General features: G+C 27.6%; 3 protein-coding genes across 3 annotated transcripts; all 3 read left to right on the forward strand.

Annotated features, from left to right (window-relative positions):
* Positions 1–127: 127 nt before the first annotated feature.
* LOC124952954 lies at positions 128–1,826 on the forward strand. The gene is made up of 3 exons (XM_047503641.1): positions 128–845; positions 1,028–1,513; positions 1,723–1,826. The coding sequence occupies exons 1-2, from the start codon at positions 792–794 to the stop codon at positions 1,274–1,276; spliced, it is 303 nt and encodes a 100-aa protein (XP_047359597.1). The 5' UTR covers positions 128–791; the 3' UTR covers positions 1,277–1,513; positions 1,723–1,826.
* Positions 1,391–7,426, forward strand: LOC124953099 (putative uncharacterized protein DDB_G0282133). Its single transcript, XM_047504009.1, has 11 exons — positions 1,391–1,476; positions 1,654–1,669; positions 1,723–1,863; positions 2,271–2,402; positions 2,934–3,207; positions 3,403–3,886; positions 4,388–4,656; positions 5,173–5,526; positions 5,689–6,646; positions 7,193–7,347; positions 7,419–7,426. The coding sequence occupies exons 1-11, from the start codon at positions 1,391–1,393 to the stop codon at positions 7,424–7,426; spliced, it is 2,877 nt and encodes a 958-aa protein (XP_047359965.1).
* Positions 7,427–7,589: 163 nt separating this feature from the next.
* LOC124952953 lies at positions 7,590–20,461 on the forward strand. The gene is made up of 15 exons (XM_047503640.1): positions 7,590–7,838; positions 7,926–8,097; positions 8,704–9,066; positions 9,372–9,620; positions 10,062–10,896; positions 10,984–11,106; positions 11,587–11,762; positions 11,872–12,044; positions 14,651–14,841; positions 16,204–16,454; positions 17,395–17,661; positions 18,419–18,608; positions 19,052–19,172; positions 19,243–19,401; positions 19,835–20,461. The coding sequence occupies exons 1-15, from the start codon at positions 7,755–7,757 to the stop codon at positions 19,880–19,882; spliced, it is 3,402 nt and encodes a 1,133-aa protein (XP_047359596.1). The 5' UTR covers positions 7,590–7,754; the 3' UTR covers positions 19,883–20,461.
* Positions 20,462–24,709: the final 4,248 nt, after the last annotated feature.

The raw sequence follows: 24,709 nt of genomic DNA on the forward strand, positions 1-24,709 counted from the left end.
AATATTTTTTTTTTCTTATTTAAAAAACGAAAAAAAAAAGAAAAGGGAATAAAATAATTAGCTTATTCGTTATAACAAATAATGTAATTAATTTATTTGTTAAAATAATAATCAATGATATAAACAATTATTTGAATATAAATGCAGTTAAAAAAGATCATATATATATATGAAAGATAATATGTTATAAAGATATTTGAACTATGTTATTTCAAATTTGGCGCCGTTTAGTTTAAAAAAAAAAAAAAAACACCCTGAGTGAAATTGACGCACCGTCTAATTACGAATATTAGAAACATTCGATTAAAATCTATAACGATATTGATTTCGATTATCGAAACGAGATTCCCAAAAGAATATCTATCACGACGAACTGTCCGAGACGAAAGCGAGTTTTTTTCTGTGGGGAAAAATAGAAAAAAAAAAGAAAAGTAAAAAGAACGATAATCAAGATTCATATCTTGGGATAATTTTCTTCGTTAAAAAAAAAAAAAAAAATAAAAGAAAAAAGAAAAAAAAAAGAAAGAAAAAAATCACTTTTTTTTATATATATATAATATATACTGGATATTTTTTGAACAACAATAGTGAACATTTGCAAGTATAAAAATAAATTTGGATAATTCGTCATAACCTCTTATAACTCAAAGATATTTCTAACGGAACGAACACTCATATGTTTAATATTTCTTTGATTGATAATAATAAATCTCGACAGATCTGTCGAGTTAACGTTTCATTTTGGAAATGAATTCGATAATCGATCGAAACGTACCACCTGATATTTTACAATGCCACCTAGGCCAATTCAATGCTCGTTTAGGATTATCTGGATAATGACACAGGTAAGATTTATTAATAGATATATTAAATATATTATTTATATATTTAAAAAGAAATAAAGGAAGAAAAAAGAATTATTCCATTTTATGTTTAACGTACATATAATGGATACGATATATTTTTAATATTTATTAACGTCATATTAAATTCATCATTTCAAATTTATTATTTTTATATAATATAGGTGATCGTTAATTTATTAAGTCCATACACTACGTTGTTACAATTTTCTACGTATGGATCGTCGATCGATGATCATCAATTCCCATATTTACATCCATCCGAAAATCCTGATTGTCAATTTCGTGTATCTAAGCGTGAATTTTATGATCAAACTATTCAATATCAACGAAGATTTCCAATTGATCGAGAACCGTCGATCGAGATCAGAGCGATATTAGTTCGTTGTTCTGAACCATCCAAAGAAATGTAAGATAATTATTATATATAACGAATGTTTGATTCGTATAATGAAATAAAAAAAAAAATTCTTTTTCTTTTTTTATCTTCCATATATTTACGATTTAGATTCAATGAACGTGCAGGAATGAATTATATTAATAAAAATGAAACGTTCTATGAGAATTTCGAGACATCGTCAGATCGTGAACAAATAAATAATTGTCGTCGAAAGTTGATCATAACGTTGAAATTAAATAACATTGGAAAGGTATTTATTTATTTGTATCATTGATGAATATTTATATATATATATTATTTTTGTTTTTTTTTTTTGTTTTTTTGTTTTCATTATAAATAAATCGTTTTGCGTAACTTATAAAAATTTACATTGTATTGATTTGATACAAGAAAATATTACGATGATGTTCGTTCATTCTTTTCATATATTAAAGGATAAAAAATTTTTAATTATGTCAGACTAGAACAGAGGAAGAATACATAGTAGTCAGTCATGCTTTAGATCCGATTACAATGCAGAAATCACGTTTGCAGAATCCTTATGTTATTAAAGTTCGCCAGGAGTCGGTATTACAATTGTACGGCTTGAAATTTGAAAAGGTAAGGATAATAATAATAATAATAATAATAATAATAATAATAATAGGTTTTTGTTAATTAAAAGACACTTTGTTCAATTATATTAAATTAATTAGTTATTTGATCTTAACGAATTAATAAAAATTATTTCAATAACGTAAACGATTTCGTTGATAATTTAGGAAAAGGAAAGAAAGATTATTTATGATTTTTCAATATAGAATATGATCGTAATGATAATATATAAATTTTTTCGTTTTACGATAAAATCGTAAAGATAATTTGTGATTTTTAAATTTACAATCGAACGATGGAGAATCTATATTTTCTTTTTTTCTTTATTTTTTTTCTTTCTTTTTTCCTTATTTTTTTTCTTTTTCTTTTTCTTTTTCTTTCTTTTTTTTTTTTTTTTTTTAATACAATAAAAGGTTGTCAATGCCGAAGCAAAGGAGCAGATTATTAACAATCAACATGTTAATTATACGGGATGTAACGATGGTATAGAAAATCCTACATGTGGTCTTATATATGAAAATGGAAATCTTGTTCCTTTTAGTCAGGTAAGAATCCATAAATATGATTTAATTAATTAAATATTACATAATTAATTGTAATACCGGTATTATTGGTTATACTTTTGAAAATAGTAAACTATCAAATTATAAATTTCATATTTCTAGTGTTCAACAAAGTTCTAGTGTCCAAAGTATTAAGATTAATGTTAATTGCAATAATATAAAGATACATACATTTTTTATAGAATAACATAAAAATATATGAGGACACTCTGTGCAATACAATAATAATAATAATAATAATAATAATAGTAATAATAATAGTAATAATAATAATAATAATATTTTATTGCCATTAGAAACTAACAAAAAGAAAAAAAAATTCCTGAAAAATGGAAAACGTATTTAATTGATTTTATCATTTGTTTATTTAAAAATTTCATAAAAATAACCCATTATATAAAAGGAATAAAAAATGATAGATATTGAACGCGAAATAAGAAAATTTTCAATTGTCAAATTGAATTTAATTCGTTATAAAATTCTGAAAAATTTGATCTATCTTCTCGATTATAGGGATTCTGTTGTTCGTGCCATTCCAAAGCGAATGGATCGCGTCAGACGAGAAAAGAATTGAACGAATCAGTTGGAAATTTTTCTTCGAAGATAGAGACGAAAGACAAAAGGAGTGTAAACAGATCGAGCAACAGGTCGACGACGTTTCGTAATGCATACGAACAATCCTTCAATGATTCCAAATTATCAGCTGTTGCACGTACCGATAGAACGGAAAGAATGAAGGAAGGTCATTTGATATACAGCAGTAGACGATTGAAACAGAATAATGTCGGTAATAATGTATCGAGTGTCGATAATGAAGGTAACAACATCGATAATGAAAAAATTAACGTCGGTAAGAAAGATATTAATGTCGATAATAGAAATATAATTGCAAATAATACGAATATCAATGTCGATAATGTAGATATCTATGAAAGAAACGAAGATAAAAATAGATCGAAGAATAACTTAATAATAAAATCAGATCTGATTAAAAATGAGAATATCGAGGACACGACATCGGCATTAATAAGAACTATTTTATTTTCTCCAAAAATGCAAAGCAAAGGAAAAATCGAGCCGTATATCGATAGTATTAAAGATCAAGCGATAAGAGAATCAAGGAATTTAAATGAGAGTTATAATAGAGCGTCAATTAATTCGAAAAATATCGTCGACGAATCTCGTATTATAGTCTCGGATGGTTTAAATTCGAAAAATTACGAGGATCGTATCGACGACATCGGCAAAAGCAAACGTAAAAATTTAATAGACGAACTGACCGAATTGGAAAAGGCATACGATGCTCTTAAGAAAATGAGAAAAGATAAAAGGACGAATCGTAGTACGAGAAATGTAGAATTGACACGATATATATATAAAAATTCGAAAAGAAATGAATTCGTTGACAATAACATCGAAATGAAAACGAATGGATTCTCAATGCATTCGACTATAGAAAATCCTATGTATATGCGAACAAATGGTAAAGGGACGAAGGATTGTTTCGATTTAAGAAAAAATGACGATGAAATGAGAAAAAAGAAAAAGGAAGATGAAGGGAAATCAAATTCCAGGAGGTCTACGTGTTTGCTTGCTTCTTCGAGATTGAAGCAGTTTCCAAGACGATCGTTTCGAACTTTCAAGAAGATTTATGAAGATCAATCGCGCGATATTGAAGTTCCGAGGAAAATGAAATTCACTGGGTACTTTACTACAGAGAATGTTTCGATTAGTAGTATCGCTAAAACGACGAAAACGAAAATGAAAACGACGACGACGACGACGACAACGACGACGACGACTATGACTACGACGACGATGACTACGACAACGACGTCGACGTCGATATCGAACAAATCAAAGACTAATAATGTTCTCTCGGTCCTTTCATCCAACTCAACCGTTAACAAGTCTGCGAACTCTTCGTTTAATTCCTATGAAAACTACGTGTTTGCACTTTTAACGAGCCTCTTGACAACGGACGAGGATATATCGATTAATCCGAATAAAAATATTAACGTGATAAATTATAACTTTGACGATAATCCAACGATCGTTAATAAACAATATAATAGTTCTAACAACGAAGGAAGTATAAAGGATAATGATAAATTATTTATATTTGCACAAAAACATAGTAATATTACGATATTGATCGATAGATATAAAAGATCATCAAAGCGTTTTGATAGATCTAAGAAAATTTATCGAAATAAATTGAAAGATAAACGAATAGGTATTTGTCGAAAGGATAATAATTTTCATATAAAGAAAAATAATTTTCTATCGAAGAAATCTATCGCGTTGATGAACGACGACAAATATTTGACAAAAATACCTTTTAATACGTCTGATGTTAAAAACGATACGCGAGATATGATTCAAATATTTTTAGATGAATCGTTCGATCATGTCGATGATAAATATTTCAATTCGGCTATAGATATCAATTCTACGGACAATCCATTTTTAAAGAAGGAAAATTCTCATGATAATAATATCGATAAAACTATCGAAGAGAAATTTGATCGAATAAAGAAAGTTTTGAAAGAGGAAGCTTCGGACCAATCGAAACATTTACCTAATGAAACATTAAAAAATATTGAAATTCAAAATAATAATAATAATAATAATAATAATAATAACAAAAGCAACGATAAAATGATGAAATCAAATGTTTCCGAAGATATTAACGAAAAGAATTGTATAAATGATATTAGGAAAAAAATCGTAATTGTTAATATTCCAATAGTAAAGTTTTCAAATACTAATGTTGAGAAGTTCAAAGACAATAGACTTCCCTTAAACAAAGTAATACCTTCAAATAAATCCTCTTTCTCGTTGAATCCGGTAAATGGAGTGGAGAAGTCCACGGAGAGAGCTCAAGAATCCAGATATCGTACAAACGTTCAACCGAGTGCCTGGAAAGCGAGGCAAATCTCTGATCTGATTATAAGTCGTTCTCGTTTAAATAGTACGACCGTTGGTAATCCAAGAAGAAATGTTGTCCCTTATCTCGATCTAGACGATGCTAAGATCGCCTTAAAGAAGATAAATTCGTCAGGTGGTAAAAACTTGGCGTTAATTTATCAAACGGCCGATAAAAGTAAAATATTTATAAATGAACGAAACAATATCATTCGTGATCTTCGTCGAAATAATTTAATATATGACAATAATAAATTATTGAATAAAAATATTAAGAATGATCGTAGAAGTACCAAAGATATTATATTCTATGATTATAATTTTGATAACGACGACAAAGACAACAAAGACGATTACGACGATATCGATGATAAATATTTGCACGATCATGGACGATCTATAAGACGATTATTATCGATCGATCGTTCGAACAATAATTTACGTGGCATGAAACATTCCTTAGAATATGACGAACCACAAAGTTTTGAATACGAAGATTATAATTATCAACAAACCACTCTAGGGAGGGAGAAGGAGGATCGTGATGATCGTTTAAATGAAATGATCGATCTAAATACTGTTACCTCGTTGAAACAAAGAATTTCTATGAACGATGAATTATACGAGAGTTCCAATGATCATAAAAGCATTATGAATGCTGACAAATATATCAAACATATGGCCAGGGTGATAGCGAATCGTAGCAATTCACATTCTAAATTGAATAGAAATAAAATTTACAATGACGAGTTAAAGGTTGTTAAGAAAAATGTCATTGATCTTCCGATTTATTCGAAACGCGATTATTATCTCAATTATAATCCTGAAAGATCAAACGACGTTAGAAAAATACGAAAGAATTTTGATTTTAATTCGGAAAATTCCAACGACGAATTAACCTTAAATCAAAATCAAAAGTACGAAGATCAGATATCCTCGTTCGACAATAATAATCGAATATATCAAACAGAAAATAATTTGAGATACAACGATCAATCTCGTTCGAAACAATCAAGATCGTCTTTCGAAACTTTGGAAAATGATTCGATCGATCCGAAACAAATAGGATACGATGTTAATGATCAAAAAAATGAAGACATTGATATTTCTGTTAATGGTAATATTCACGTTGAAGGTGGTATTAATGGACGTCCAATATCAATTGCTTTCGTTGCTGTACCTGACGTCGAATCGGACGTAGATATGATAAACAATGATAGTTATTTCAATGAGCAAAATTCTAATTTGAATGAGATCAATGATCGAAAAGATTCACCATTCAATATCGAATCTAACGTGTTATCTAAGGACAACGATAGAACGGATCAATTTTTAATAAACAACGACAACGATCAAAAATTTAACGAGCCAAATAATAACAATATATATTCTTCGTTGGAATCAAAAAATAATTTTGACGATGACAGTTATAAACTCGAAAGACTTCCTAACGATCAGGGTAAGCCTGATCAAAAACTTTTTATATTTGATCCAAAAAATGCAATTTTCAATGAAAATTCCGTATCATCGATCGAGGAAGAAAATGATAATTATTATTCGGATTATTCGGATGATGATAATCCTGAACTTTCGAGAGAGATCAATTTGGCTAGAGAGAAAAAGGAGGCAGAAAATTATCAAGAAGATGATTCGAGATACGACGAGAAATTGGCTTACGGCAATGTCACGTTTTTTAGAATAATACCGGAGAAACCTTGTCCATCGTTGTCGTCGTCCTTGAAAAATAATTCCTCTAATAATTTAAAAAATAGTAATTCTTATGATTCGAATTTGTATATACCATTTCTTAATATTTCTAATTCTGACGTATTGAAAACTACCAGTAGTAATGACAATAAAACAACATCTAATATCGATTTGACAACCTCAATAATATTCACAGTAATGGTTGATACTACTACGCCTGAATCGATTGAAAAATCGCAAGATCAAAAGGAATATTCGATCGAGACTACGAAAATTTCGAAGATCACTGAATGTGAATCATCGTCCAAACAACCACCAATTCAAGTATTGCTAACGGATATGCCTGATACATTCGTCAAACAGATTACTAAATCGACCGGAACGATTGAAAAGAATTTGAATAAAACGACGACGACAATAACGACAACAATGAAAACAACAGCAACAACAGCAGCAACAACAGCATCAGCATCAACAGCAACAACAGCAGCAGCAACAACAATAACAACAACAACAGCAGCAGCAGCAGCAGCAACAACAACAACAGCAGCAGCAGCAGCAGCAACAACAACAATAACAACAGCAGCAGCAACAACAACAACAACAACAGCAGCAACAACAGCAGCAGCAACAACAACAACACCGACGACCACCATTGGGGGAGATAGTTGTTTCCGAACGAAAGTTACTCTTAAAGAAATGAAAACTAATGAGACTATTTCTACGAATGTTCCAGTAACTGTTAATGAAGTTAGTTCAACTACAACAACGATAATTACGAAGGTAAATCAAACATCGAGTATGTTGAAAAAAGAAATTTTGAAAGTACGTGAAAAAAATGCATTGGCAATTTCGAATTTTATTGAAAAGTTAAAAGGATTCCTTCGGTCGAGCAATATGGCCTCATCAAAATCGAAAAATCAGATCAGGGACTCCTCTCAGATGCGTTACAAACATGTTATCGTGCCAGATGATGATACATTCTACGAATCGAATTTAACAGATTTTAAAACTAAATGCAACGAGATCGATGAGGATAAAGGTAATACTTGGAATGAAAAGTTTGTACATTTTTCTATTTTTCTCGTTTTAACTTTTTCTCTTTTTTTCTTTTTTCTTTTTTTTTTTTTTTTTTTTTTTTTTTTTTTTTTTTTTTTTTTTTTTTTTTTTTTTTAACATCATGATCATTAAGCAATTTTTGTAGATATTATTACGAAGAGTTCCTTATTGATGATAATGACTAAAGAAGTATAAAATTGACGAAACTTTTGTGACATAATTAAATAAATAAATAAAAAAGGAAAGAAATAAATTCAATATTTTTTTCTTCTTTTTTTTTTTTTTTTTTTTTCATTTCGTCGATAAAGTAGATATCTGTTTGAAAGTACAAATTCGAAAGTTGTTAATTGTTAAGTTTGTCGAAAAAAAAAAAAATATAAGATAAATATTAACAAATGGAAAAGAGATAAGGGATAAGAAAAAAAAATAATAAAAAATAAAAAAACAAAGCAGAAAGAAAAATAAGGAACTCTTTAAGATCATGTATAACAAAATATCGGAATTGAAAATGGAAAGAGATGAAAAAAAAAAAAAAGAAAAAAAAGAAAAGAAAAAAATCGTCTCGATGAAGACGTCACTCTTGGTCCAGATACACGGAAATCAATAATACCGGCTTTGTTATCATCGGCGAATGGCACTCTTGGAAACTCAACTTTTCCACTCGTCGAATTGAGATCTTCTGCTATAAAAGAAAAGAAAACAAGGAGGAATACTCTTCTGGATTCCACCTCGAAATTACTCTCCTCGATAAAGGCGAATTCTAAAGGACCGTATTATCAAACTTCCTTCAACTCGGATATGAAGGAACAACAGCAACGGAACTACGGATCATCTAAAAGTTCTGTTAAACGATCGCTTTTAAGAGGTCACGAGAATAACGACAAATCTTTTCTATTTTATCCTCGCCAAAACCAACCACAACATTTTCCTGAATTGCTATTGAAAAACTATGGTAACAATATTGTTATATACATTATTGATATATATTATAAATAAAATATATTGGGTGTAATATATCATTATGCAAAATTGTTAATGACAAACGATTTCAAAAATATTAATCGTTTAAAATAATAAATATCAAGTTCATTCGAAAATTTAGAACGAGCTATTAAATCTACATCGATTAAATAGATTGATGACACCTTGTATATTTTACGAGAAATAATTGAAATATTTAATGAATTTATAAAGAGTATAAAAATAATTAATAGATACCTTTTTTTTTTTTTTTTTTTTTTTTTTAATTCCTTTCAGTACCCAACGATACCGATACGAATACTGCACTTATATTAAACAAGAAACAAATCTTTTTGGAAAAAGATAAAAGAAAGGAGAAAAAGATCAATGGTCGAAATTCAAATGATTTGAAATTTCCCAGACAAGTAATAAAATCAAAAATTTCGATGGATACTCCGTCAATTGTGAAAAGAGAAATGAAAAGAAAGAAGAATCGTGTCAAGTCCAATGGCAAAGCTAATTTGGAATCGCTCTTGAAAAATCATGGTAACAATATTGTTGAAATGATTTATGGATTATAAAAAAATATACTGGGTCTATTGATAGTAATTAAAAAATTTTATTAAATTACTCGTAATAAGAGCAAATGTTTAAAAACATTAAACGTTTGAAATTATAAACATAAAGTTTGTTCGAACATATAGAATATTAGAAAAAAATTCTTGTTAAAATTTATATAAAAAAATTCTTTCTTTATCTTGATATCTGAAATTGCTGATAACGATACAATAAAATCGTGTTTTAAAATATTAATCATTTAAAAATACAAACGTTAAAAAATTTTTTTTTTTTTTAAATTTAGATTTTCTTTTCCTAAATTAGATAACGTTGAACATCCTGTATAAAGGAAATTGATAAAGAGATAAATATAATTAATAAATTCTTTTCTTTTTTTTTTTTTTCTTTTTTTATTTTTTGTATTTTCAGCACCCAAAGAGTTTAAATTAGTATCGAAGAAGAAAAAACATGATACACGAGATTCAAATGATTCGAAATCTCTTAGAAATGTGATTGAATCGGATGCATCGATAGAAGAAAATTCGTCAAATTTGAGAAGAGTAATAGGAAGAGAAACTAGTCGTGTCAAATCTACCGACAAAGATAATTTTCCAGATCTCCATAAACGAAAGATAAAAAAACGTAAGAAAAAGAAGATGGATGATGACGATGACATAAAGAAACTAACTGATATACGAAGGAAGAAAAAAAAGAAGAAAAAGAAGAGAAAGAAAGCGAAGAATCAGGAAAATATGTTCGACATACCGGAGGTCAAAACTAAATGGAAATTGACGAAAAGAAATTTATTGAGTATTTCAAATATAAAAAGAAAAATGATAATCGATGATTCTGAGATCTTGAAATTAATAAAAAGAAATTCGTTGATTGTTCCGAAGATAAAAAGAACAAAAATGGAGATAGATGATAATGGATTTGAGATATTGGGATTGATAAAAAAAAATTTGTCGAGTATTTCGAAAATAAATGAACGAATGGTAATAAACAAATCGAAGGTTTTGAAATTGGCAAAGAGGAATTTGTTGAGTATTCATGAAAATATTGGAATGGACAAATCAAAGATCTTGAAAATGAACGGAGAAACGTATAAAGGATCAAAAACGACTTTGGTAGGACAGAAGCAATCTAAAACAGATGGTAAACAAGTCCGTGGTGGACGGGATTGTTCGAATCGCGATCAGTCGTTGGACATTGACGAATCGAAATACTCTGAATCTGCCCACTGCCTTCGCTTCAGTGATCTGTGGTAAGTTTAGTCTGAAGATATGTACTTCGGATAAGCTCTCCTTTCATAGCTACCCGAATGCTTCTTATCGATCAGATATATTCCCAGGTATTCTGTTTATCGCTTGGATGAACCGATATTAAACCAAGCTGTGTCCCTTCAATTATATGAAAAACGAAGTTTACCTGATGGTACTACTCGATGGGAGGATTTAACTCGTTCAATGATTAGGTGAGACTTCAAATGATATTTTTATTTTTAATGTTTTTAATTTTTTTTTAAATTTTCTCTCATCACCATTTTATTTTTATAGAATAATTTTAATTAATAATAATATAATTCGATATAATTATTTTATGCGATAATATCTCTATTAATATAATTGTATATATTTAATAACAATTGAAATTTTATAAAACAATATATATTAATGCAGTTACAAATTCTATATAATAATATTTACAAATTTTTTATATGAAAGTATACTGTAATAGTTAAAATTTTATATACTAATATATATATATATATATATATAATTATAATTTTGTTAAAAATATATTTTTCATATAATTTAATCATTTTAATTTAGTTGTCACAGATTGATTATTAGTACACTTTCCATTTCTATTATTATTACTTCTAATATTTTCTAATTTTATTATATTAAAATATTTAAATAACTTTGTTAATAACAAAATAACAAATTTTCAGATTAGATAATTTTGCAAGACGTTACAGAAATAATGACGACACTCTTGCCATAACTTATCGTGCAACAAGAGAAGTATCAAAACAATTTCCTGCTACTTTGGATGTTAAAAAGGATCGATTGCTGATACCATCTTCTATTTCTACGGGAAAAGATTCCAAGATCGGCCAATCTAAAGGTTCATGAGTATGCAAGTTTTCAATGAACTTTCAATCAATAATTCACGTAGTTTCATTCGCAAAATTATGATCAAAATCGATAAGATCAATGTTTTATTCGATTTTTAGATGCATTTGAAGAATATCTGATTGTAAGAGCGAGCGAAATCAGCAAGGATGGAAACGAATGCGACAAAGTTGGCGTGGGATTTAAAGCATTCGTTGAACAACCGGATCGTTGTAGACGTCTTGAAGGAACTTGTTTGAAAAATCAACCTTTATCTTATTGGAAACATGACAGGGTACGTATTGATCTAAACGATCTAAACGATATTAGATCTATTCTCTTTTTATTTTGTATTAATATTATTTATAAAATAATATTTATATATAAATATTATTAGAACAATATAAATAATAATAAGAATTATGTAATAATTATATTTATAATATTTTATAATAATTATTCTATAATAATAATATTCTCTTATGTATATATATTTATGTATATATATATATATATATATATATATATATATAATATTTTTTTTTTACCTAGAGAATATCAGTATGATTAAATTAGAGTGGAAATATTAAATATATTAATATTAGAATATTAATATTCCACGTAATAACAGTTATAATATATTATAATTGAAATAATTAGACATATAGAATATAATGATGATCTTTCAAATACATATATAAATCATTCTCATAGATTATCCTATAAAAGATCGTTTTTTTTTTCTCTTCTTTCTTTTTGTTAAATAACTTTTATAGATTGCGTATGTATTAAAAATTTTCCAAAATTATTACATCACCTCTTACCTTAATCAAAATATCATTCTGGGATATTAAAATTTTTCATTAAACTAGTCCTTTGACGAGTATATTGATCAAACGTAAAACGTTGGGTAATATTCCATTCGATTTGAGCATACCAATGGCTTGACCATTTGAATATCAAACGGCTAAATTTGGAACGATCGTGTGCAAATGAATACGCAAGTATCTATAATGTAATTATTCTTATCCATATAATAACTATGTACTACTTATATGGATGTACCTTTACGCATACATATAATTACACATACATATACGTAAACGGGTATGCATTCACGCTCGTCGTATAATAACGACGTGGTATAGCAATCTAGTAAACGCGTAAGCTTTCCTCGCTATAGTAATTTATATTCCCTGAGCGTCGAACGGAAGCGAGTACGAAACTAAGAATTCGGTCGAGGTTCGAATCGATAAATGCCGATCGAATCCAATCCTATCTTGAATTACTTTATCCTCGTAAAAATGTTCGATAAGTTTATCGATAGACAATATTTTATATTTTTCAAATATACACACGCATACGCACACACATATACACACACATACATATACAGGGTACATACAAGGGCATACACATTTTTTTTTTTTTTTTTTTTTTTTTTTTTTTTTTTTTTTTTTTTTTTTTTATTTACATATATCGTCTTTATCATATTTATACGTTATTATATAAAATAATCCTTTTTGATCTCTAATAGATCAATGAGAAAGAGAATACTTTCTTTTCATGAGAAATATTAAAAATGAAAGATAAATATATTTGGCGTTACGTTAATCATAATGAATATAAGAATAATTTACATAACACATGTAATTTGACATTTTACTAAGCAACCGAATGCTTGAATTAATACATCATCATTTATGCAGTCATAATCGATAGAGGTATAATTTAAATTTGTTTTCGAGATTCATAATTATAACTTGTCATTTTGTTATTTAAATGAGATAAAACATTGAAGTATCATTCATATATTCTTTATATTATACCTATTAATATATTATTTTTTTTTCCATTTTATTACATACTACATATACATCTATTTATCTTTTACATTATAAACTAAATTATTTAACAGTCATATTCTTTTGTAATAAGCACACAACTTTTTTTAAGAGATTCTAAAGACAATGTGATTTATTTTTGAGAATAATGTGATATAAGTTACCAAAAAATTTGTCATTTATAAGATTAAGTATACTTGGAAAGTGATTTATATTCTGTATTCAATTATATTATATAATATAATTATTATTATACTATATAATATTATATACAATTATTAATAATGTAAAATTTAATTAATGTATATATATATATATATATATATATATATATATATATATATATATATATATATATAACACATATCTATATCAAGATACATTTAACTATAATAATACATTATATACGTATTATTTATATACTATACTTATTAACATTAAATTAGTCCTCAGAAAAATTAATATTTTAGTTTTATATTATTCTTTTCTATTTTATTGTATTTTCTCTCTCTCTCTCTCTCTCTCTCTCTCTCTCTCTCTCTTTCTCTCTCCTATATATATCCTACGTTAAATTATTAAATCCTACTTTGCTGGTAGATTTTAAAAACACAGTGATTTCTTTTACAACTCTTTTCATTTCAATCGCTACTCATTTCATCAAATCAGTTCTTGAATCCTCTCTCTCTCTCTCTCTCTCTCTCTCTCTCTCTCTCTCTCTCTCTCTCTCTCTCTCTGTCTCTCTCTCTCTCCATATTCCTCTTTTTCTCCCCCTCCACCCACTCTCTCTTTTTCTCTCTCACTCTCCCTCTCTTGAAGAAAAACTTCTACTCTTATTGTTAAACTTTGTAGAAAGAGAGTAGAAAAACATGTAGACAAACTCAACTTGTAACTACTCTAACATAAAATTACAACAGTTCTGCAAGGTCTTAACTTTTCAAATGAAAATGAGAAAAGAGAGATAAAGATAAAGAGAGAATGAGAGAGAAAAAGAGGGAGAGAAAAAGAGGGAGAGAAGGTTTATACGTTCGATCTCTTAACATCATGTGTGTGTCGACAGGAAGCACGGGAAGCTGGGCGAGCTGGTTGTTACTTCTTGAGCAATTTCGCGTCTGTGCCGAGAGAGGCCATCAAGTACAACGTGAGCGGAAGCGGAAGCGGCGAGTTCCTTGCTCTGGAGTACCATTCCCCGCACGTGTCTGCGATCGACATTGAAGTCAGGAACGACTACAATAGCGTCGCCAGTGCAGGGTGAGTTCGAGAGGATCGACCTGTGCACGATCGTTTCACGGATCATACACGTGAAACGTTTCTTTATATATGTGTATATGTGTATGTGTATGTGTCTATGTGTATGGATGGGTGTATGCATGTATGTTGCACCCTGTGGCCTCTTCGTGTCTATTTTTCAAACCTTTGAGAGAATCCTTCGAAAAATGTGCGAGAACTTCAAGAGCACTCGGGTAGTTCGAAATTTTACATAGTTTCAGACGATTCAACGAGAAATCGTCGATTATTATCGTCATGAATGATTTTCATTTTGAAATTTTTACAATGATTTTTATTAATACTGTTACGTGTGGATTCAAATTTAGATTGGTCTTTGAAATTTTTAGTAACTATGTACGTACATACGTTTGATCTTTGTTATAAATGAAATTAATAATTTTTATTGTTTCGTAAATAAGCTTACGACATAATTACGTTATAATATATTATGTATGTTAAAATTTATGAACATAATTATATCGATAAATACAAGAAAAAGAAAAAAGTAATAAGTTTGAGAAACTTCAAGAAGTAATGACAAGTTTTATTCTCTTAAAATTTTTAATCTATTATCTGATAGATATTTGTGAATTAAAGTTGGATTAATTTTATCGTTAGTAATTGTTTGACGATTTAAAGATATAATAAATGTATTATCTGAAAATGAAGATACATTTATTATCTTATAATAATAATAATAATAATATTATTTTATGTATTCATTATATTATAAATATATATGTCAATGATAATGTTCTGCTAATGATTTCTTATAAATATAAGCAACATAATAAATATATGTTTCGATTATACATTTATTATATAATATATGCACATAAAATAATATAAATAAGTTTTAAGATAAACTCATGTATGTATCTTACGTCAATATAAAAAAGATCAATCCTTTTTTCTTTTTTTTTTTTTTTTTTTTTTTTTTTTTTTTTTTTTATTATTTTCTAATTAAAAAAATACCAATATTAAATAACCAATTTAATAATCCAATCAACAAATGGACGAGTCAACAAATACGATAAATTGATAGAGCTTTTAACAGTGTTACAAAACAATTGACATTTTACAATTACACATTTATGTCAATTACATTCTTTTCTTTTTTTTTTTTTTGTTTTTCTCGTTTTCGATTTCGCCAGAAGTAATTTATTACACAAAAAGTGATATAACTGAAAGATAAATTTTTCACTTTTATTTATTTTAAATATTTCTAATAAAAAAAGAAAAAAAAAAAAAAAAGAAAAATTAATACAATTTGTTTCTTCTAAATATTTTTACCGGCTGAACCGTTTATAGTATCGAAATAAATAATATTTTTTATTTTTCTAGGCCATTTGGACGTATAACTCATATATACGTGGACAGTACATCTTTAATACACACAATCGTAATGATCGTGATACGGAACGTGGGATCAACACTGTCGATTTATCGTCCTAGAATCGTTAACTGTCCTCAAGGACTTCCTGCATCATGGTCGAACGTGAAAGGCCTTGTGCAGATAATTTTACCACGACAAAATAGAAGAATAGTCTTTGATCTCTACGGCGAACTTCCTTTCAATGAATTCGAATGTACCGGTAATAAAAAAGTGCAAAGAAAAAAGAAAAGAAAGGAAAAAAGAAAAAAAAAAGAAAAGACTTAGATGGAAATGTTATTAATATTCTTTCATTTATGTTGTAATAAATACTGTTAAACGTTTCGTTTTTACATACTATAAACGATCTAAATATTATATATTTAATGCTAAATTTGTAATAATAATTGATTATCATTCTCTATTAATCCTAATATTTCTAAACGATTATTATTATCAAAATAGCGACTTCATTGTAGTATATGCAAGACGAAAGGATTCGTACAATGATATTGATATTTTTTTATACATACATTTCGTACACGAGATATTCAAATTAATTATATATATATATAAAAAAAAGAGGAGAAAACATTTATTGCAATTATGAAAAATATCCACGATGATAATAATGACATAGATATATTTATTACAAATATAGAAAACATATGCAATATATAAATAATATGCACAATAATAATAGCGATACAGATATTGGTTACTATAAAAAAAAAAAAAAAAAAAAAAAGAAACATACACAAAATGAAAACCAATGTAACATACAATGATTACAATTTTTTTTTTTTTTTTTTTTTTTTAATCAATTATTATATTTCGTATTTTTTCTATCTATTCTTATTTCGTATTTTTTCCTATCTACTCTTTTCTATCATCGTTTTTTCTTTTTCTTTATTTTTTGTTTGTTTGTTTGTTATCAAAATATATGCATGAATATTCTTAATGCAGATTTATTTTTGCTCACGTATATCTATCTTTGATGTATTATTTTTCTCTCTCTCTCTCTCTCTCTCTCTCTCTCTCCCTCTTTCTCTATCTCACTTTTTTTATCTGATACTTATACAAATACATACATATATACATACACAAAAGGTATACAATAGAGTATAGTATAGTCAGAGATAAGCATGGATGTTCTCTTTCAGTGGAGCTGTTAGACCGTCTTGGGAAAACTGTGGCTACGAGAAGAATGAAAGTACGAAGAATGGATCGTTGCTTTTGCGTTTGGCACTGTCTCTGCGCTTGCGTTGCCGTAGCCGATGGCTGTCGACCGATGTCAACGACGCATTATCACGCAGCTGGATTTCAGTCTCCTGTACCAAACGTCCCAATGAAATCTTCTTCCTTCGATGGAAGTTTCTTCGACGTTATATTCTTACTTCTCTCTATATTGGCACTTCTCCTTTTCATGGGTGAGAAATTGAATTGAAAGGGAAAACGAATAAGATCAAACTAAATGAAAATGAAATGAATCATTTTTCTTGTGTATAAAATTATATATATATATATATATATATTTTTTTTTTTTTTTTTTTTTATTTCTTTGTCACATTGTTGTTACTATCAGAGATAATTTTTTTCTTTTCTTTTTTCTTTTTTTTTCTATTTTTTTTTTTTTTCAACGTTTCACCTTATTTTTATAAAATTTTTATTCTCGCAAGGGATAATAAAAATATTAATATTACATAATAGATCTCATGTCAATGAGATCGATTTGACGTTTCAAAATGTTTTTGATCATATGAAAGAAAAATAGTTTTATTTATTTTTTTTTTTTTGTAAAAATGAGAGAGAGAGAGAGAGAGAGTGAGTGAGAGAATGAGAATTTTAAATATTTACAAATCGATAGTATTTTTTATATATACACTTATATATACACTTTCGTATATACACTTTTATTTATTCATATTCACAATATAATAATATATATATATATATATTTTTTTTTATATATTTATATTCGTTACATTAAGTTCATAATAGAAATTTTGTTTTTTATATGGTAATATCACAATTGATTAAGATTGTTATGAATAATTGAAATAATTTTAAAAAATGAAAAAGAAAAGAAATAATTTATAAATCTATTCAAAGTATACGCAGTTCTATTAAAATAAAAGAATGAACGTTTAACGTGAAATTATAAAAAAGAATAAAGGAATGTTATAGGTATATCAAAGTGGATCATAGGAATCTACATTCCTGAAGTTAGTCGTTGGGGATTGGATACTTTGCTTAAAACAACAAAAATGAGCGAGTATTTTGAAGATGATTTAAAATGCAGATGTATTGTTACTGATGAATCAGGTTTTCCAGTTCATCCAGATACAGGAAATAGATCAATCAGGATTTGCAGCAGGTTTATTGCAATAATAAAATTATCACAATAATTAATTTTACCAGTTGAAAATAGAAATTTTGTCTTTTTGAAAATAATTATTCAATCTCTTTAATTTTTTCTTTTTTTTTTTTTCCCCCTATGCAATATATGTATTTTATGTTTTCCTTTTTTATTTTATTTTTATTTACTTTTTTTATTTTTTTATTTTACATAATCACAATAATTCAAAAAACAAAAAATATTTTTATAGCAGTAATCATATAATAAAAATTATTTTATTCGAAATATTTCAAATGTTATATCAACTGGCAAGATTGAAAATAATTCATTCTGTGTACGTATATAATGATTATTTTCTATTTTTTTTTTCTTATAATAATAATAATAATAATAATAATAATAATAATAATAATAATAATAATAATAATTTATTATTCTTTTGGTTTCTTTTTATTTTTCAGAAAAACAGAGTTTCTCTTAAATGTTATATTCTTCTTAGTTTATCCAATTGCAATTAGTTGGCACCATATAAAGAAATTCATTAGTAATAAAAATGGAAGTTATTGTACGGACGAATCCAAAGTAAAGTATTCTTATTTTTTTTTTTTTAATACAAAGAGAAGTATCTTAATGATACGTCGTTAATGTTTAGACATGCCTGACAAGCGACAAAGACGAGTATGAGAACCTAGTAACCGTGTGCACGTACGGCGACAGCAAAAATTCTAAAATGGAAGCGGATGATACGAATTATGTCATAAACGAGCTAAAGAAATCTCAAGAATCTTTACAAGAATATAATAGATACAAAGTATGTCTTTCATTATTTTACAAATTTTATTTTATGATATATGTGCGTGTGTGTGTGTGTGTGTGCGCGCGCGCCCGCTCGCGTGTGTATATGTGTAAATTTAATATAAAAATAATATATATATATATATATATATATATATATATATATATAACATATAATTATTACTATAATAAGTCTTATACATATGTGTTATTATGATCATATTATAATTAATTTACATATTACAGAGAATGTAAATATTATAATTAAAATAATAATGATAATAATATATCACAATATATACATAATTATAATTACACATATATAAGACTAACATTAAAACTAGTAAATATAATATATTACAATACGCATGATCAATAAGAATATATCCTATATAAATCGATTATTATCATATGAAAATTATTACATACATCTTTCCTTTTTTATTCAGAGATATCGTTGCTGCATGGAAGGAAGAGATAGAAATAGAAATGATTAAGATCTATACCAATCGATCGATGAATCATTATTGTGATCACTATAGTGACTTGATACAACCAAATGAATTACTGTTAACGATGATTGATCGACAAGATAAAGAGATAGAATTCTTGATCGATGAAGATCTTCTTCCCACCTTCATTCCTGCTTCACTACACTCCCCTCCCCCTTTCTTACCCCTCCCAGCGGGGACTACATCCTCTTTAACCCGTTCGTTCTTCCTCCCCCCTTTCCCGCACCGTTCACTCTCATCTTAGAAGATTTCATCTTTATTAAAGAAATGTATATAGACTATAAGCAAAGCATAAAACACTTATAAAGTTTAACATCGAAAGTTTGCTTCGATACTCGTTAGAAAAAGTTGCATATCTCTCGAAGGAAGCGTTTTCCTTCTGAATTTTCGAAACGAGCTCAGAGAGAGAGAGAGAGAGAGAAAGAGAGAGAGAGAGAGAGAACTACAAAGTTTCTGCCTCTCTTAATAACGAACGAACGAAGAAAATGCACGACGAAATCTTCTCGTAACCGGAGTTAAACCGAATTTTGTTTGTCCGTATAGTAACTCGGTAATTCATTCGCCATTTACATTCAGAATATTTAAATGTTTTACAAATTTATTTGTATACGTTATTATTATTATTATTATTGTAAAATGATTTTTAATATAATCCATATAAATATTATAATATATTTGTTAAATCAATCTTATCTTATACAAATGAAATTGGAGTGATTCGAGAATACATTGAAATATAATATATGTAATTAGATTTTTATGATTTTGATTAACAATAATATATATTAAATTATAGACCACCAAAATATGATTCATATATATATATATGTATTAGACCTTTCGAATTTAATTTTTCAATAATAATAACATTTATTACTATTACAACAAGAGAAAATTAAATTTATCAAGTGTCTATATATGAAAATTTATTTTACATAAAATACATATAACTCATAAGTTAAAAGAAAATACAATATAAAGTAATAAATTTTCAGTTTCACAGTTAAAACTACAGTCACATATCGAGAAGATCTCGTTCGTATTCTGCAAGTGACATTTGTAAATTATGAACGTTATCAAAAAAAAGTGCAATCTGGTTGTACATATATACGTACATATAATATATATATATATATTTATATATAGTAACGTACGTAGGTCAACGACGAATAAAGGAAGAAAGAAAGAAAGAAAGAAAGAATGAATGAAAGAGAGAGAGATAGAGAAAGAGAAAGAGAAAGAGAAAGAGAAAGATAAAGAGAGAGAAAGAGAGAGAGAGAGAGACAGAGAGAGAGAGAGAGAGAGAGAGAGGAAGATAGTTATGCGCAATGCGGATGTGCCGTAAGAGACGCAGAAAATTTGTGGCCGGTTTTCGTAGAGCGTCGTCCAGGCTCTCTCTCTCTCTCTCTCTCTCCCTTTCCCTCTCTCTGTCTCTCTCTCTCTCTCTCTCTCTCTCTCTCTCTCTCTCTCTCTCTCTTCTCTCCCTGGACGAAGGGGGCTGGCGTGTCCCGTTTAACCCATTTTTTTCCACGGCTATTTATGCACGACTCACGTAAATATTCATGCGGCGAGCGAGTATTTCTCGAGTGTCGTGTTCACCTGTAAGAAGTGTAAGAAGACCGTGCTGCATAGCTTTAGAGATCTCTCAACGGAGATTCAAGTACAATTAATTAGGATCAAAGAGAAGATACACGTAAAGACGAGGGAGCAGGCGCGCTTGTAATTTTTTCTTTTTTTTCTATTTTATTTTATTTTATTTTATATATATATATAAATTATTTTATGGGATGTTAAAGAAAAGTTAATGATTCATAATTTTCTTAAAGAAGACAAATCAATTGTAATTTAATGAATTTTAATTTGATTTTATATATATATATATATATATATATATATATATATATATACTATATAATTTATATCATATATAATGTTTATATAACATAATATAATTAAATAATAAATATATTTCATATGGTCAGTCTGTATAATATAATTATATCACTGTAATGTAGTTATAACTTATGTTAGTTAAAGGTAATGTATATAACTACGTTTCAGTATAGTATAACATAATTAAAGTTAGCATAAAACTACTTTACAGTGTCTTAACCACATAACATAAATATAGTTATAACTAACACTAATATCTCTCTCTCTCTCTCTCTCTCTTTCTCTCTCTCTCTATCTGTTTCTCCTAAAACATTAATAATTAAACAATAAATCACAGTAGTTTAGAAATTTAAGGAAAGTCAAGTATAATTTTGTAAAACTAATACAATAATAAAATAATGGAAAGATAGATAAAAAAAAAAAAAAAGAAAATAGAAAGATAGAAAAAGAAAGAAGGAATTCGTAGCTATGTTTTGTTTATAATTGGATAAATAGATAAAAGAAAAAAGAAATCTTAAAACGAAAGATATAGTATAAAGATATAGTGATAGAAAAGTACGATCGAGTTTTATTGGACGTCCACGATACAGAATATATACATACATACGTAATGATGAAGCACCTGTGAGACTCGCACGATTTACATGTACTTCTCTTACTCTCTCTCTTCTCTTCTCTTCTCTCTCTCTCTCTCTCTCTCTCTCTCTCTCTCTTTCTCTCTCTCTCTTTCTGTCTTTCTCTGTAACATTCTCAGAGAAAGGAGACTTCTTTCTCTTCGGTATTGTGATTTGGTAGCCTGAGGGTTGCTTCGGGATCGACCCTATACTCGGACTGACCATCAGAGAAAGATAGAAAGAGAAGGAGATCATACACACACACACACACACACACACACGCATATATATATAAACCGGATACATATATATGTCGGAAAAGAATTTTCTTCTCTAGCCAACATATAAACGTTTCGCTTCTCGCACGATGGAAATGTCAGAGAGCTAGAAGGCATGTAGAGAAAAACTGAAAGCCTGTCATAACGAGAACATTTATTTTTTCTTTCTTTTTCTTTTTTTTTTTTTTCTTCCCATCCCCCCCTCCCCCTATTTCCCTGTTTGTTTGTTTGTCCTTTTTATCCTCCTTTCTTCCTTCCTTCCTTCCTTTCTTTTTTTCTTGCTTTCTTCCTTTCTTCCTTCCTTCCTTTCTTTCTTTTTTTATTTATTATACGTTCCTTCACAGTTACACGTGAAATTCTCTCTTAGTAAGCTTACAAAAATATCTTTTTATCTTATTAAAAAAAAAATTTGTTACTCTACTCTTCATAGTTGAAATGGTATATGGAAATATCCATCGACGACATGGATCTTTATAATCTTTTTTTCTTTTTCTTCTTTTTTTCTTTTTTTTTTTTTTTTTTTTTCTTTTATGCAACCATTGTCATAATAAGTAGCTTATAATAATTAATGGGTAAGCATTATAGTTTCTTATAAAAATCTTATTATCATTATTGGCATTGTTGCAAAAAAATTATTTGTAACTGTTCAAAGTTAAAATCTGCTTACATATTTATTTCATTGACATAACTCCCGTTTTGCTTCTTTTTCTTTTTCTTTTTGTTTTCTTTTTTTTTTCTTTTTTTTTTTTTCTTTCTCTTTAACAATCGCCATTATAATAATTAGCTTATAATAATTATTATAATATAGCTACTATCATAATAATTAGCTTATAACGATTATTATAATACAGTTAATATTATAATAATCAGTTTATAATGATTATTATTGTGAATAGAATTTCATACAAATATTTTTTATATATTTTTGTTTGCATTGACAAAATTGTTATTTATTTTAGATTAGAAAGTACATGTATATTAGTTGATATAATTACTATATTTTTTTTTATTTTTCGTTAACAAATTCTATTATATATCTTTCATATTTTTTAGAACATCCTTTCTCTCTCTCTCTCTCTCTCTCTCTCTCTCTCTCTCTCTCTCCTTCTGTACATATGTGTATGTGCGTGTATATATACATATATATATATATATATAAAATCGAACCCACACTAAAGAACTATTTGCTGACCCTCTAAATCACATTTTTTTGTTTTGTTTTTTTGATTAAGATTAGATAACGCCCAAGCAAGTAAAGAACGATGGTACTAATTTAAAACTGGTTTAACCTTAATTTGCTATACTGTCGGCAAAACATTCTCCGGTAATTGGGTCGCACAGTGGGAATATATATATATATATATATATATATATATATATTTTTGTTCTTTATTTTTCTCTTTTCATTTTACTTTCTTTGTTTTTCCTTTTTCCTTTCTTTTCTTTTTCTTTTAGCATAAACATATTTAAATAGTACTACTATCGTTGATATTATCAACGTTGTGGCATTTTCTCTTATACGAGCATTGTTGCGAAGAAATTAACTTTATGGGACAGAGCAATTAAAAATTTTTTCAATGTATACATATGTAACGGCACGTTAGAAGAAAAAGGACCAATTGGAAAGGTTCGTTATAACTTTCGTTTTGGCATAATATCATAGTGAAAAGTTAACTCACATGGACATTTCTACATTTTTCTCTCAGTTTTCTGGTATTTTCTTTTTTTTCCTAGTTTTTCTTTTCTTTTCTTCTTCTTCTTTCCCTCTCCCATTCAAAAAGAATAATAATATTTATTCTTTTATTATACTTTTGTTCCCGGTAACATGGTTCTCGAAATATGTGTATGTATATATATATATATATATATATATATATATATATATATATATATATATATATATATATATATATATCATTTGACAAATAAAATAAAATTAGGATCTAACTCAGATTGGATGGTTATATTCACTCGGTCGATAAAATCGTACGAATTTCTTATATTTATTGTGAAAACAGTGGTTCTCA

Source organism: Vespa velutina, chromosome 11, assembly GCF_912470025.1.
Source record: "Vespa velutina chromosome 11, iVesVel2.1, whole genome shotgun sequence".
NCBI lineage: Eukaryota > Metazoa > Arthropoda > Insecta > Hymenoptera > Vespidae > Vespa > Vespa velutina.